General features: G+C 37.0%; 2 protein-coding genes across 3 annotated transcripts; both read left to right on the top strand.

Moving 5' to 3' along the window:
• Nucleotides 1-2142: 2142 nt before the first annotated feature.
• Nucleotides 2143-2823, top strand: LOC110876500. Its single transcript, XM_022124671.1, has 2 exons — nt 2143-2493; nt 2578-2823. Exons 1-2 carry the CDS (start codon nt 2143-2145, stop codon nt 2821-2823), a joined length of 597 nt encoding a protein of 198 aa, XP_021980363.1.
• Nucleotides 2824-8118: 5295 nt separating this feature from the next.
• Nucleotides 8119-13550, top strand: LOC110878977 (protein DETOXIFICATION 3). Of its 2 annotated transcripts, none has more exons than XM_022127380.2 (7): nt 8119-8430; nt 11698-12242; nt 12458-12544; nt 12626-12682; nt 12761-12999; nt 13083-13288; nt 13367-13550. In XM_022127380.2, exons 1-7 carry the CDS (start codon nt 8200-8202, stop codon nt 13415-13417), a joined length of 1416 nt encoding a protein of 471 aa, XP_021983072.1. In that variant the 5' UTR covers nt 8119-8199; the 3' UTR covers nt 13418-13550. The 2 variants fall into 2 exon arrangements, with proteins under 2 accessions (XP_021983072.1, XP_035833540.1); XM_035977647.1 differs by lacking the exon at nt 8119-8430 and adding an exon at nt 9515-9565.
• The last annotated feature ends 3288 nt before the right edge of the window (nt 13551-16838 follow it).

The raw sequence follows: 16838 nt of genomic DNA, 5'->3' as shown, positions 1-16838 counted from the left end.
TAAACGGAGGGCGAAACCGTAATTTTAAACTGGGAACAAAATAAAGAAAGAGTTTTTGACCCGAGGGCAAAAGCGTAATTTTGAGCTAAGGGCAAAGTTATAATTTTATTTTGAGCTGGGGGCAAAAACGTAATTTTAAACGAAGGACGAAAGCATAATTTTAAATATGGTCCAATAGGAAAATGACACACAGCTATGTGTTTTGCACTATTCCCCCAAATGTTTTTTGTATACGTAGGGTAATTTAGGTATCGAGACGAGGACTTGCATTTTTTTCTAAATTGCTTTGGATAGACACAAATTGAATTCATCATATAAACTTACACACATACACCGGGAATTGCTTTGGATAGATACAACTCACTCATGAATTTATCATTTAAACTTGCATACATCGGGGAAAGATATAATCAAAAGAGTAAAATATATATAGAAACTGATATATCATAAGTATAAATATAGTTTTTGATAAAAACCAGGGCCGGCCCTGAGAATTCATGTACCTTGTTCGAGCTCGAAAAAACGTACCCTTAGGTCTTAACTAAATAAAAAATTTAAACTAGTTTTTCATACAAATTTGAACCATTGACAAAAATATAGCATTCGATAAACACTGCAATTAACAAAATACAAAATTCTCAGGGCCGACCCTGACAAAATATAGTATTCAAATGAATGGCATACCGTAAAAATTTGTGACTTCACCAATTCATCTTGTCGTTTCCTCTTTTGACGTTTTTGCCATCCGGATACTTGTTTAGGAGCCATTAACGCCTAAATAATCATTAATCGACAAAGTTTGTATCAAATTAAGTTAATGCCTAAATAATGTTTGACAAGATAAATGAATTGAATTCGACATAACTTAACTGAAATCGACATAACTTAACTGAAATCGACAAAAGTTAACTGAATAAATGAATTCGAGATAATAACTGAAATCGAAAATCAATCCTAAATCATAAGTTAAGTGATTTCGACATAAGTTAACTGAATTCGACATAATAACTGAAATCGTAAATCAATCCTAAATCATAAGTAAACTGAATTCGACAATTGATTTTTAGTTTTTTTTTACCTCTAGTGAATTTAAATCGAAGGCCTGCTGCTGGTTGTCTCTCTGATGTCTGATCGAACAACACCTAAAAATTGCAGAATGATGATCGAAGGCCTGCAGTCTGATCTCGATTGTCATGATTCCTGTGCGTCGAAGGCTTGCAGAATTGAGAATTCCTTTTTTATTAGTTTTTAGAAAATAATTGGGTATTGGGCTCACTAACCTAATGGGCTAAATAGTTTAAACAATATTATTTTTTTAAGTAGGCAAATATTAATATTTTTTTGGTTATACCCTATTAATTTTTTTTTTTACATATATAATATCGGATTTGTTTTAAAAATTATGTGCCCTACGAAATCACAGGCCCTGTTCGGTTGTCCTCCCCGCCCTCCTTCAGGGCGGGCTCTGATAAAAACAATTTCACCCTCACTAGTAACGGTGTGGGGTCTGTTAGATATTTTAGTGTAATCGGAGATTGACTTGATGATCAAAGCGAATAATAATACACATCAAGCAAGTTAGGAGGTGCGGGAGTGCATGCTTGTTTGAGTTATTATTATTCGAGGTGTACGGGGCTTCCAAGGGGGCAGCGCCCACTTGGCGGGGGTCCGGGGGCAACGCCCCTGGGAGCAGGGTCCAAGGGGCTGCAGCCCCTGGCGGGGTCCAAGGGGCAGAGCCTTAGAAAATAAAATTTTATTTTAACTAAATTGCTTTACGGAAAATGCCTTAGAAAATGAAATTTATGAAAATTCGTCATAAATTTTTAGACAAAAAATCATGGCAGTTTTTAATGCAATTTAATTGAAAATTCGAAAATAACTGCCTCTGGCAGTTACCTGCCTCTGGCAGTTACCTGCGAAAATCCCAAAAATCCGTATTGAGTTTTTTGGTCACAATCCTCTGGTTCATACAATTCACGCAAACACATACACTGGTTCAATTTCTCATAAAATCAGAGTTGTATCCGATTGAATTTTTCGGGTGAACCACCGAAATAATTTGATCTGAGAGTGATTACACGCCTCTCTGATCATCCGGCAAACTGAAATTCCCCAACAAAGATCAAATTAGTTTCTGTGAAGATGGCAAGCGGATCGATGAAGGATATGACAAACAAGGTTGACAAACTGGAGAAGTTCGAAGGGGTGGACTTCCGAAGATGGCAGAAGAAGATGCATTTTCTTCTGACTTCGTTGAAGGTTGTGTACGTGTTGACTACTCCAATCCTGGAGATACAGGAGGAGGGCAATCTGGAGCAAATCAGGAAGAGGTCGAAGTGGAAGAACGACAACTATATATGTCTTGGCCACATTCTGAATGGTATGTCTGATCCCTTATTTGATGTTTATCAAAATGTTGAAACTACAAAGTTAATGTGGGACACGTTGGAAGCCAAATACATGGCAGAAGATTCTTCTAGTAAGAAGTTTCTTGTCAGTAATTTCAATAATTACAGAATGGTTGATGAAAGGCCTGTGATGGAACAATATCATGAATTGTTATGAATTCTGGGGCAGTTTGCCCAACATGATATGAAGATGGATGAATCCATCTCTGTTTCGAGTATCATTGACAAGTTACCTCCTTCCTGGAGAGATGTTAAACATAATCTGAAACATCAGAAAGGAGAGTTAACTTTGGTTGAACTTGGAGGCCACTTCAGAATTGAAGAAGGCTTGAGAGCACAGAAAAATGTGTTGGTCAATGATGATAAGAAACGGGCTGGATCAAGTTCTGTGAACATGGTTGAAACGGGTGAATAATCCAAAGGAAACAGTAAGTTCAAAGGGAAACGCAAGTTTCAAGGAAACAACAATTCGGGTTTAAACAAAAAGTCGAATTACCCTTGCTGGAAAAGTGGTAAGGTTGGTCACTTTAAGAGGGACCATAAAATGATGAAGAATAACAATAAGTCCGGTTCAAAGAACAAGAATGAGGCTAGTTCTGGCGGGTCCAAGGACCCGGGCAAGCAAGGTCAGAATTTAATACAATTTAATAATTCAGTTAAGAATTATGTGTCACTAATTTCTGAGGCATTTTATGTGCAGGATGATGACATTGCTTGGTGGGTTGATTCAGGTGCAACAAGTCATGTATGCAAGGATCTTCGTTAGTTTCAAGACTTTCAACCAATCGAAGACGGATCTATCATCAAGATGGGGAACGTTGCAACTGAACCAATCAAGGGAATAGGAACTGTGAATCTTGTTTTTACTTCTAGAAAATGTTTACTTTTGAACAATATGTGCCCGGAATTCGAAAGAATCTATTAAGTGGATTGTGTTGAATAATTGTGGGTACAAACAAGTATTGGAAAGTGACAAGTATATCTTGTCAAGACATGGTACCTTTGTTGGTTTCGGTTATCTATGTAATGGTATGTTTATGTTGAATGTTGATGTCTCGTTTATGAATGAATCTGTTTGTGTTGCTTCAACTAGTAATGCAAATTGCATAGCTTCAACTAGTAGTAGAAACAACTTGACCGAATCGGAATTATGGCACGCTAGACTAGGACATGTACATTATAAAAGAGTTAAAGAAATGTCTAAAATGAACTTAATTCCGCCTATTAATATAAACAATGATAAATTCCATGTTTGCAAGTTGAATAAGATAACCAAAAAGCCTTTCATGCAACATGTTCATAGGGAAACTAAAGTGTTAGATTTGATACATAGTGATCTATGTGATTTTCATGCTACACCATCTCTAGGTAATAAAAAATATGTAGTAACATTTATAGATGATGCTACTAGATTTTGTTACGTTTATTTGTTGCATGCTAAGGATGAAGCTCTTGAAAAGTTTAAGATTTATAAACAAGAAGTAGAGCTTCATCACAGTGGGTTGATCAAAACCCTACATACGGACAGAGGTGGTGAGTATTTTGATCCGGTATATTTCCAATCTACTGGAATATTACACCATACCACAGCTCCTTACACACCGGAACAAAATGGTGTGGCGGAAAGGAAAAAATAGGACTTTAAAGGAAATGGTTAATACCATGTCGTCCTATTCGGGCCTAAGTGAGGGCTTTTGGAGTGAGGCTATGTTGACAGCCTGCTATTTGCTAAGTAGGGTTCCAAATAAAAGGAACAAGACCACCCCTTTTGAGCTTTGGTATAAAAAACCACCTGAGCTGCATAAGCTGAGAGTTTGGGGTTGTAGAGCCGTGGTGAGGCTCACTGATCCTAAAATAAGGAACATGGGGGAAAGAGGTATAGACTGCATTCTCATTGGGTATGCGGAGCATTCATTTGCTCATAGGTTCTATGTTATAGAACCAAATGACTACGTGTCAGTGCATACGGTTATTGAGGCAAGAACTGCAGAGTATGATGAAAATAAATTCTCTTCAATACCTAGGCCTAGAGACATGGTTCCAAGCTCTAGTAACTCTCACGTGGCTGATTAAGTGATTGATACTCCTCCGGAACCTAGGAGGAGTGGTAGAGCAAGAAAAGCTAAATCATTTGGTGATGATTTTCAGCTATATTTGGTTGAAGGATCTAGAGATGAAATTAAAATTCAATATCAATATTGCTTCAATATTGAGGAAGATCCTAAAACCTATAGTGAAGCCATGGCATCTCGGGATGTAGCTTTCTGGAAAGAAGCTATAAATGATGAGATGGACTCTATTATGCAGAATAATACTTGGAAACTATCTGATCTACCCCCTGGGTGTAAACCACTTGGTTGTAAATGGATCTTCAAGAAGAAGATGAAAGTAGATGGTTCAATTGAAAAGTTTAAAGCCCGATTGGTTATCCAAGGCTTTAGACAAAAGGAAGGAATTGACTACTTTGATACATATGCTCCTGTAGCAAGAATATCCACTATTAGATTGTTAGTTGCCTTGGCTGCAATACACAATCTTGTGATTCACCAAATGGATGTGAAAAGCGCTTTCCTGAATGGTGATTTGGATGAGGATATATATATGAAACAACCAGAGGGTTTTGTTATGCCTGGTAATGAGCATAAGGTGTGTAAGCTAGTTAAGTCATTATATGGCTTAAAGCAAGCACCAAAACAGTGGCATCAAAAGTTTGATGAAGTGGTTTTGTCTAATGGTTTTATATTAAACCAAACAGACAAGTGTGTATATAGCAAATTTGATGATTCTAGGAAAGGAGTCATAATTTGTCTATATGTAGATAACATGTTGATCTTCGGTACTAACCAGGATCAAGTTGATAAAACAAAGAAATTTTTGTCATCTTGTTTTTGATATGAAAGACTTGGGGGAGGCTGAAATGATCCTTGGTATAAGGATCTAACGGGAGAATAATGGCATATCTATCTCTCAATCTCATTATATTGAGAAGATATTGAAAAAGTTTAATTTTCATGATAGTTCTCCGGTTAGCACTCCAATGGATCCTGCTTTTAAGCTTTCACCTAATGAATGTGTAGCTGTAAGCCAACTTGAATATTCAAGGGCCATTGGATCTCTCATGTACGCCATGATTAGCACTAGACCGGATATAGCTTATGCTGTTGGAAAGCTTAGTAGGTATACTAGCAATCCAGGTGCAAGTCATTGGCAAGCAATGAATCGAGTATTTAGGTACTTGAAAAGAACCATGAAATATGGTTTAACGTATACTGGATTTCCTTCGGTTTTAGAAGGTTATTCGGATGCAAGCTGGATTAAAAACAAGGAAGATCATTCTTCCACGAGTGGATGGACTTTTCTGCTTGGAGGAGGTGCCATATCTTGGGCATCTAAGAAACAGACTTGCATAACTAATTCAACAATGGAGTCTAAGTTTGTAGCATTAGCCGCAACTGGCAAAGAAGCTGAGTGGCTAAGAAACTTAATTTATGAGATTCCATTGTGGCCTAAACCTATATCACCAATATCTATTAGATGTGATAGTGCTGCTACCTTAGCTAAGACATATAGCCAAGTGTATAATGGGAAGTCTAGACACTTAGGTGTTAGACACAGCATGATTCGTGAGCTCATCACGCAAGGGGTGATATCGGTGGAGCTTGTGAGAACTCAACAGAATTTAGCTGACCACTTAACCAAAGAGTTATGTAGAGATCTTGTGCACAAGGCGGCTGTAGGGATGGGATTAAAGTCCACCTGAGATTTCTCGTGTTAAGATACCCAATTCCCACCTAATATGACGTTAGGTGCTGAATTCAATGTGGAAAGCTTAACATCTAGAAATTGGAACACATTAGTAGCATCATCCCAAGGTATGTGTTCAGACCTGCAAGTTAAAGGAGGTTGAAGATTTTCTTCTTAATAGTTCTTTGAAAAATTGCATATGCAGGTGCAAGAATAAAGAGCTATCAATATGAGCATGAAGTTTAGCCGCTTCAAGAAGCTAGGACTTGGCTTTGATATGTTCATTGAAGGATGGGACATAGGCTAGTAAAATAGTGTCAGGAAAGAACATTAGAGTATGTAAACTTGTGTGTATATTATCTTCATGTATTCACTGAATAGAAAGGGTTCAATCCTTAGCGACATCCCTATATTCGAATATTTGGAATGTGTAATATACTAATGTGAAATTCAATCGTCGCGATATTTCATTTATGCATAAGTTTGATTTGTTGTGAATTTGTTTAAGTTAATCAAGGATTACGCTAAAATGGGGGAGGAATGTTAGATATTTTAGTGTAATCGGGGATTGACTTGGTGATCAAAGTGAATAATAATACACATCAAGCAAGTTAGGAGGTGCGGGAGTGCACGCTTGTTTGAGTTATTATTATTCAAGGTGTACGGGCGGAGCCCGTACTCTACGGGGGTTCCAAGGGGGCAGCGCCCCTGGGAGCAGGGTCCAAGGGGCGGCAGCCCCTGGCGGGGTCCAAGGTCCAAGGGGCAGAGCCTTAGAAAGAGAAATTTTATTTTAATTAAATTGCTCTATGAAAAATGCCTTAGAAAATGAAATTTACGAAAATTCGTCATAAATTTTCAAACAAAAAAATCATGGCAGTTTTTAATGCAATTTAATTGAAAATTCGAAAGTAACTGCCTCTGGCAGTTGCCTGCGAAAATCCCAAAAATCCGTATTGAGTTTTTTGGTCACAATCCTCTGGTTCATACAATTCACGCAAACACATACACTGGTTCAATTTCTCATAAAATGAGAGTTGTATCCGATTGAATTTTTCGGGTGAACCACCGAAATAATTTGATCTGAGAGTGATTACACGCCTCTCTGATCATCCGGCAAACTGAAATTCCCCAACAGGGTCAGGGAAGGCCCAGTGAACCTGGCCTCGTATAGGAACACCGTCTCCCGGACCCGGTGACAAAAATGATCCCATTGAGTGGAGATTCCTCACTGATTCTCGGTGAACGGGAGAGTTATTATTATTTTTTTTTGTTTTCCAGGTTGTGTGTACGCATATCATTAGCTTTCAAATAAACTTGATTAGTCTTATACTTTATAGACCTAAACAATATATATTATATAACATACCCAACATGTGAGAGAGATATTACTTTTTTATAATGTGTTTGAGAGTCTTGTTTGATTGTATGTATTTCATGCGTGTGTGTGTTTTATATGTGTGGGTGTTTTTTTGTTTTTACATGTTGAAGAAGAAGAATGTGTGTGTATGAATTTTATTTTAATTTATATTTAAAAAATTAAAAATAAATATATTTTTTGATTATATGTCTTTTATTTTAATTTATATTTTAAACAGTTAAATATATAAATTGTTTTAAAGTTTAAATAAAATTAAAATAATTTGACTTTAGGGAAATCTGGAATGACACTACGCAACCTAAGAAAATTGGAAAAAAAAAAAGCTGATGTGGTGTTTATGTGTTACACGTGGAAAACAAGACGACACCCTAGGGTGGTATTATAAAAAGTTTGGTGAGATGAATGAGAAAATGTTTGCTGTTAAAAAAAAAAAAGAAAAAATCAAGTACATTTTAGGCTAATTTAGATACCGGAGGCCATTTGGCATCATAATTATGAAGCAAGATGCAATAATTTAATGTAATTTTGATAATATATTATAATGGAGCAAGGTGCAATAACTTATTTAAGAGCATCCAATGGGCCACCAACTTCTAATCCTGGTCTATAAATGTTTCAACTTGCTAGCTAGCTACACCAAAAGGAAACGAAAATTGACATATTGTGATCATGGAGGAGGGGTTGTTGTCGACTGCGGAGCAGCCACGAAGATGGGGTGTTGTGTTGGCGGAGGAAGTGAAGAAAAGTTGTTACATAGCGTTGCCAATGGTGGTGGTGACGGTGTCACAAAACCTATTGCGAGTAGCGTCTATGTCAATGGTTGGTCACCTTGGTCAGCTGGAACTTGCGGGCACCGCAGTGGCTACTTCCCTCACTAATGTTACGGGCTTCAGTCTCCTTGTATGTAATCTCTCTCACTTTCTCTTCTTAGTTTTTCCATTTTTCTATGTTATTAATTTACTCATGCAAATGTTTAACACAATCGGGCTAAGAGTCGAATATATTCGACTTTGCCTGATGGGTTACGAGTTGATGGTCCAGTATGTTTTTTTACAAGCAAGAAAAAACCGGTGAAACACTAACGATGCTACATCACCTTTTCTGATAAAATTGAACTGATAAACCATTAGAGTTGTGAGTTCACTTATCAAGAATCTATTTTTTGAAACATCACATTAAACATTCTACAAATCATTTTTTTTTGGGGGGGGGGGGGGGGGGCAATTTTATAAAAAATATCCGGTTAATAAGCTCTTAAAAGAACAGAAAAAAAAAAGAGAACAAGAAATTACGTGACAAAACTAGGGTTTTAGCCCAGTCAGTCCTACATAACTTACAGATTTTCATACCACTAGAAAACCATAAAAATGAAAACGATACAATATCATAACCTCTAGAGAAACTTTAATCTTGTGAACGATTATACAAATTTGAATAATTAACTTTAGGAATAATATTAATGGATCACGAGATCCAACTTTTAAGTTCAAATTATTTATTTCTAAGAATATTTTTCACGTTGTTTAAAACAAAACCATGTAAGATATCTATTTTTTAAGTCAGATAAAACGAAAAAAAAAATGATTAAAATATTAGAAAGAGAGGAATACAGCGTTTGGAGACAAAAATGCACCACGCCACTTTCTTATCATGTCCATAAGAATGTATTAAATGACCTCTCATAATCAGTCTTTATTGTTGCCATTGCCAATGTCATCTTCAATTTTATTGCACTGACCGGTTAGACCATGGGTTAAAATGTCACTCGTTGTGCTGGTCGGTTTGTTACAGATGGGATTTAAATGTTGAAGTGGTTTTTTTTTTTGAACGGCCAACGAATCCTCCAAATGGGCTACTGACGAAATTCACCACATCGGGATACACTCGCCTTCCGAACCGGGGAAAACCCTCACCTAGGGCCGAAGCCCGTGAACACTCGCCCGACGGCACGACAGTGCGGTGAGGTAAAACCCGCTCAGTTCAAGGATCGAACTAGCGATCGCCGCCTACCCGCCTAGTCTCCCATCATCACCAGGTGCCGCAGAAACTAAATGCCAGGGACAGGAATTGAACTTGGGTCACTTGGAACACAAGATCTCTCCCTTACCACTCCACCACTAGCTCATTGGCAAATGTTGAAGTGGTTTTGAATGAAAAAAAAAACTACAAATATTTTTAAATTATAATATTTAAACTTGATATGTCAAGTTGTCAACATCTAATCTAGGAAAAAGTTGTTATATATTTTGATATCTAAATTGAATACTCTCAGAACTTCTTTTAACTCTACAATCATAAACCGCTTTTTTTTTTTTTTTTTTTGCATATAATAGAATTTGAACTTTGTAGTTCTTATAATCACATAAAAGTATTTAACAACTAATCTACCAACATGTTGATACGGTATTTCTAGCTAGCTAAATCTTGGAAAAAGTTATATATTTTGATATCTAAATTGAATACTCTCAGAACTTCTTTCAACTCTACAATCATAAACCACTTTTTTTTTTTTTTTTTTTTTTTTTTTGCATATAATAGAATTTGAACTTTGTAGTTCTTATAATCACATAAAAGTATTTAACAACTAATCTACCAACATGTTGATACGGTATTTCTAGCTAGCTAAATTTAGTACCCTTTACGAAAAAAATCTTATTGTTTTTCTTCAAAATAAAAAGGGTTGCTAAACATACCTTATTTACACTATTTTTACTAATCATACCTCTCCCTTCATATTATTACATAATTCAACTTTAATCTTTTATTTTTCTTTTTTTTTTTAAATTTTATTCATGTGATCTTTTAAGTTTATAATCTTATTAAAGAATATCAAGATTCTTTTTTAAAATTTAAAATATAATCTTTTAAAAGTTAGATCATTACCTTTTAATAAATAGGACTTTAAATAAAAAAATTGTATGCATGACCACAAATTAGATGTTTTTTTTTTTTATTTACAAAGAGGGGTGTAAATGAGGTTTTGCTCACTGAAGAATTATTATTAGTATTGACTTAGGGGCGTGAATTTCTGACACGACCCGAAAACCCGACACGAACCTAACACGAAATTCGCGGGTTTAGGTTTAGTCTAAACGGGTTCGGGTCAGTTTCAGGTTGAACCCGCGAACCCGTTTAGGTTAACGGGTCGGGTTCGGGTCAACCTGGTCGGGTTGGCGGGTTGACCCGTTTAACACATTTATACTATATTATATTTTTTTACAATATATTTTATGTGATAAATTAAATGGAGGTGTGTATTTTATGCAATGATTATAAATTAAAAAGAGAAATTAACATAGATTTTATAATTTAAATATGATATTATTATATACATTTGTGTTTTTTTAGTAAATTTTAATTTTAATATATTAATTTCTAAAAAAAATAAAAAAATTCGGGTTGAACGGGTCGTGTTCGGGTCAACCCACGAAACTTCGGGTCGTGTTCGGGTTCTTATGTATGATACGATTTTCGGGTTCGGGTCGGGTTCGGGTTTGTGTAAAATTTTCGGGTTCGGGTCGGGTTGAACCCGCTAACCCGCGAACACGACCCGTTTAGCACCCCTAAGTATTGTCATGCTTTTTAGGATTATCATTTATGCCAGATCAATATTTCGAGTACTTTTAGAGATTTGACGTTTAATTTTTTACCAATTTGGATTCGATCTTTATGTTTATTTTTTTGATCAATTTGGATTCGATCTTTTATTATTTAATATTATAACACAAAATTTGATTAAAACAACGGGTTTTTAATCAAAATTCATGGGTTTTTATTATTTAATATTATTATACAAAATTTGAATAAATCAGTGGGTTCTTAATCAAACTTTCGGTTTGGATTTGGATGTTACTATTTGATTAAAACAGTGAGTTTTTTTTATATTTTACTATTTGGATTCGATCAAATGATTTGCATTAAATGAATTGATATAGTTTGGGAGAGATGGGTGGATTTTAACATACGAGATATAGTGAAATTAACTGATGTAATTGAGGGTGTACCTGTATTTTCCGTTTTTCCTTTGCTCTATACTATTTGGGTTTTACAGCATATGATGGCTCTGTTCTATAATTATAGAATCTTATCGTTCAAAAAATAAATAAATAAATAAACGAATTGATAAGTTTGTTGGATTGATGTTTGTGTGTATAACTCCAATGACAGTTTGGAATGGCGAGTGCATTAGAGACGTTATGCGGACAAGCTTTCGGGGCACGACAATACCATAGGCTCGGTACATATACATATGGTGCCATGATTAGTCTCATTTTAGTCTGTTTCCCCATTTCCATTTTATGGGTCTACATCGACAAACTCTTAATCCTTCTAGGCCAAGATCCTTTAATCTCGGCCGAAGCACGTAAATTTTCAGTTTGGCTCATTCCCACCCTATTCCCTTACTCCATACTCCAACTATTTATCCGATACCTACTCTCGCAAAGTCTCATCTTTCCAATGCTTTGGAGCTCAGTCGCGGTTCTTGTTATCCATGTGCCTGTCTGTTGGGCTCTAGTGTTCCCGCTAGGGTTCGGGACAGCTGGAGCAGCATTAGCCATTGGAATCTCCTACACTTTGAATGTGATGTTTCTTGGATTTTACTTGTACTACTCTGAAGCGTGTGAAAAGACACGTGTCACGTTTTCAGTAGACGGTTTAAAAAGCATCAGGGAGTTCTTTCATTTCGCCATCCCGTCAGCAATCATGTTATGGTAAATTCACATATGCTTTTTAAAAGGTTGTGCTAAACGAGTAAACGTACCCCCTCCCTATTATTTTTAGTGAATGTACCCTCTTTACTATATAAACTACATTATCTCTCTATTTTATTCACTAGGGGCACGTTTAGCTAACCTTTTCCAAAATTTAAGCAGACTTTTCACATATAAATTGCTTATTTACGTGGGATATTCGATTTATTGTGTAGTCTTGAATGGTGGTCGTATGAGATCGTTGTTTTGCTATCGGGGCTCTTGCCTAATCCTCAGTTAGAGACTTCAGTGCTCTCAATATGGTAATCCTTATTCGAGTAAATTTATAAACTATTGATCTTTAAAAAATACCTTAACATACATGGTGTCATCTATTGCAACAGTCTAACAGTTGGTGTCCTACATTACTACATACCTTACTCATTTGGGGCTGCTGTAAGGTATGCTCTTAACCTATTTAATGTTTTGCCCAAATGATAACAAGTCAGTGTCCTGACTAAAGATATGCTCTTTTGCAGCACACGAATATCAAACGAGTTAGGAGCTGGAAATCCACAGGCTGCAAAAACGGCTCTATTGGCTGCAACCGGTCTTGGAGCAGTGGAAGTGATCATAGCCATCACCACTCTTTTATGCTCACGTTCGTTTCTGGGATATGCATTTGGTAGCGAGCAGGAATTGGTAGACTATGTCAAAGACATCACCCTTCTTCTTTGTTTCACTCTATTTGCCGATACAATTCAAGTGATCCTTTCAGGTTTGCCGTTTAAACCTTGAGGCATATATTGAATCCAAAACGTTACAAGCTCATGGCCGTTTTAATGTTTCTTTTCTAAACAGGAGTTGCTAGAGGGAGCGGGTGGCAACATATTGGAGCTTACATTAATCTCGGATCATATTATCTCGTTGGAATACCCATGGCTCTAGTTTTGGGTTTTGTGGTGGATCTTAAAGGGAAAGGCTTATGGAGTGGACTAATTATCGGATCAATCGTGCAATGCATTCTGCTTACTCTAATAACATGTTCTACTAGTTGGGAAAAACAGGTTCTTCATTTAGACCCAAAGATCTATTATTATCTTAACTTTGTTAGTCCACCTACTGATAATGGATGGATATTCCAGGCAACAATGGCGAGAGAGCGGCTATTTGTGCAGGCGGTTATAGACAAGTAATGATGCTTCAACTAAACAGGCAAAATGGGGCAATGACAAACGTGCAAAAAGAACATGCAAATCGCAAATGTTCGTCAACAATGGCTTAATGATTGCTCAATGCCTCAATGATGTTATTTTGAGAAGTTACTTTGCATGATTTGCAAAAATAATTAAATGAGGTTTTGTGGCATTGATTTTCCTATCTGCAATTAAATAACTACCAAACTTAGACCATGGGGTATGGTGGGGCTTGGGTTGGGGCATTTGTTGACACGTGGAATGGGAGCCCCCCACCACTCAAACCCACGCCCATGGGGTATGGTGGGGCTTGGGTTGGGGGCATGAGTTTGGTTTGGCCATTGAGAGCCCGCCATGTCACCTTACTAGCCCTACTAGCCCGCCCCACGCCCGGCTTCAAACCCACGCCAATGGGACCACGCCCCAACCCAAGCCCCCGGGGTGGTGGCTTGGACGTTTTCAGCCAACCCACGCCCCAACCCAAGCCCCATACCCCATGTCCTTATACTTAAGTAAGGCATATTTATGAAAGAAGAAACATTACCAAAGTAAGCAAACAGAACCTTCTGAACTAATCCACGTGTGTGACTGATGCTTGCCTAAACCTACTCACATTAGAGCTCTTAATATGTTTCTTTGCAAATTTGGATTTCTGTCGTCCACCACTAGAGTATCATCATACCATCAGTGGAACCACCCAATCATATATATTTTCATTTTGCAAATTCAGAAGGTAATCCAATAAATCTAAGAAAAAAACCCAGATAATGGTCCATAACTCACTTCAAAAGTTGTTGTCAACTGTCAAGGATTGTTTTCACTTATTATTTTCACTAAAGTGTGTACTAGTTCCCCTATCAACAACTAATTAAATTAAAATAATGTTTAAAGCGAATGAATAAAAATATATTTAAAAAAGGATGTAATGTGTTTTAATTTCATTGGCTGAAACAATTAAAAGGAAATGGGCAAAGGGGCTAAGGGCATGGGATATGGGGCTTGGGTTAAGCCACCATTCTGGGTGGGCTTGGGTTGTGCGTAGCCCTTGGGGCTTGGCTTTGAAGCCGGACGTGGGGCGGTATGGCCATGCTAGGTGGCTGCCTTCCATTCGCTCACCCGCCACGTCATAGAGTTTTGAGGCAAGGAGCGAAAGGCGTTCGACAAGATCGACCTTTTTGAAATTTATTTAACGCTCTAGGTTTGTTATTTTGTAATTTTTAGAAATTATGTAATTTTTAGGATTATGTAATTCTAATGAAGTTGTAGGTTTTTTTTTATAAATGTTGTGTGATTTTTTATAAATTTTTTGTAATTTTTTTTTAATATTCTGGCACCAGTGCACCCAACCCATGCCCCGCCATACCCTGCAGACACGTAACCAGACGGTGAGGGCTCCCATTTCACGTGTCAACAAATGCCCCAACCCAAACCCAACCATACCCATGGTCTAACAACCCATTAGACATAAATAGGGGGCGGTCAGGCGTGAATGGTGATAACATGGCATGGGCAGGAACCCAAGTGGACAATAAAATCTCGTATTATATAACATACAATCGGTGGGGCCAATAAGCATAATCCACCTGTCAAATTAAATATCATTATTCTATTTCAATTTCTTCAGTTTAGTATTCAACTTCTAAGCATCCTTGATCCTTCACCTCTCAGATTGAATATCATTATATTAGACCATGCGGTATGAGGGTTGTCTTCCCCGTCCCGGCTTGTTCTCGGCGTCCCACACCGCCCCCCTAGGCTGCGTCGCATCCCTCCCGGCGTCTGCAAGACGGAGGAGACGATGCAAATGGTGGGCCCCCTCTCCTCTTTCCCCTCTGACTTTTCTCTCTCTCCTCTTTATTATTTATGTTTTTGGCCGCACGTTTCGCAACGGGTTCCACATATTTTACCGATCACACGGAGCTACAAACTTGAGGTTCCATGTGAGTAGTTTCAACTTAAAAGTTTGATTCCAAGTGCACCAGATTTTTTAATAAAATCGACTTTTTCCATCTCAAACTAATTATGCAACTGATATAGTGACAAGAGAACAAGTATATGATACAGGTACACTATCTCAATGCGCTTGGTACAAATCATTATATCATCATGTGTTCTAGGTTTGTTAATTTCCACTCAAAAATCGTTGTAATTTTTGGAAATATAGACAGAAACAAGACATAGAAATTACTCAAACTTCTTAATCAAAGACAAGTAATTCAGCATCTTCTCAATAGCTTCATCATCACACCGTCCCCTCGACTCAATAATACCGGATCCATAATAACTGTAGAAATTTGTAATACAAACACAAAACTCAAACAAACAGAAGAAATAGCGACAAAACAGGTGACAAAATCTTATTTATCCAACCCAAAAGATTTGCCCCCCAAAATACCCAAAGATCTCACAATTATGAGATCAGATCTTACAATAGTAAGATCAAAGTACAATACAGAAATACAAAACAAACTGTGATGATCATCCACAGATGATCATCAACACATCAAGATAGTTTTCTCAGATACAGATGAGAAACTATCACAACAATCTCTGAAAGTACAAAGGAAACCCTAATCGGAGAATCCAGAGAAAACAAGAAGATGATCTAAGCGAACTGAATGATTGAGGAGAGAGAGAGAGCCTTTTATACTTCCATCTTTCACATCAGTCCACAACTCTCAGCAATATACAGGAACAGTCCTCCAAGTTACACAACAGCCCCTAGATATTTTCTGCAACATGAAATGGGCTGACAATAATAAAAAGCCCAAAACCAATATAACAGGCTAACAAAACATATTAGCCCAACAGCCAATAAGAACCCAATAAACAATAATAACCCAAATGAATGAAAAGAATATAACAACAACCAGTATTTTTAACATCCCCCCTTCATTCAATTGGGTTAAACAAATCAGTCATGCCAAGTTCTTTGCAAGCTGTTTCATGCTGAATTACAGTAAGTCCTTTTGTAAACATATCAGCAAGTTGACTATTAGAGTCAACTTTTTCAGTTCTTATAATACCATCAGAGATTTTTTCCCTTAGGAAATGCAAGTCAAGCTCAAAATGCTTTGTCCTTTCATGAAATACCGGATTTGCTGCTATTGACAAGGCAGCTTGACTATCACAAAACACAGACATAGGTAATGAATAACTTATACCCAACTCAGTCAACAAATTTTTTAACCACATCATCTCACAAGTGGCAGAACACATAGATCTGTATTCAGCTTCTGCTGTTGATCTAGAAACAACATTTTGTTTCTTGCTTTTCCAAGAAACAAGGTTTTGACCTAAGAAAATACAGTAGCCTGTAACAGACTTTCTAGTGTTTAAACACTTAGCCCAGTCAGAATCAGCATAGCCAAATAAATCTAAGTTCGTACTCTTCTTAAAACTAAGTCCTTTGCCAGGACTC

This window comes from Helianthus annuus, chromosome 9 (genome assembly GCF_002127325.2).
Source record: "Helianthus annuus cultivar XRQ/B chromosome 9, HanXRQr2.0-SUNRISE, whole genome shotgun sequence".
Taxonomy (NCBI): Eukaryota; Viridiplantae; Streptophyta; class Magnoliopsida; order Asterales; family Asteraceae; genus Helianthus; species Helianthus annuus.
This window is presented reverse-complemented; position numbering and strand designations above follow the sequence as displayed.

What these genes read in the sequence shown, in the direction of transcription:
- LOC110876500 (XM_022124671.1), top strand. Translation starts at nt 2,143, where the DNA reads ATGGCAAGCGGATCGATGAAGGATATGACAAACAAGGTTGACAAACTG. An exon ending in CTTCTAGTAAGAAGTTTCTT is followed by an intron (nt 2,494 to 2,577) that starts GTCAGTAATTTC and finishes ATTCTGGGGCAG; the next exon opens with TTTGCCCAACATGATATGAA.
- LOC110878977 (XM_022127380.2), top strand. Translation starts at nt 8,200, where the DNA reads ATGGAGGAGGGGTTGTTGTCGACTGCGGAGCAGCCACGAAGATGGGGT. An exon ending in TTACGGGCTTCAGTCTCCTT is followed by an intron (nt 8,431 to 11,697) that starts GTATGTAATCTC and finishes CTCCAATGACAG; the next exon opens with TTTGGAATGGCGAGTGCATT. An exon ending in TCATTTGGGGCTGCTGTAAG is followed by an intron (nt 12,683 to 12,760) that starts GTATGCTCTTAA and finishes GCTCTTTTGCAG; the next exon opens with CACACGAATATCAAACGAGT.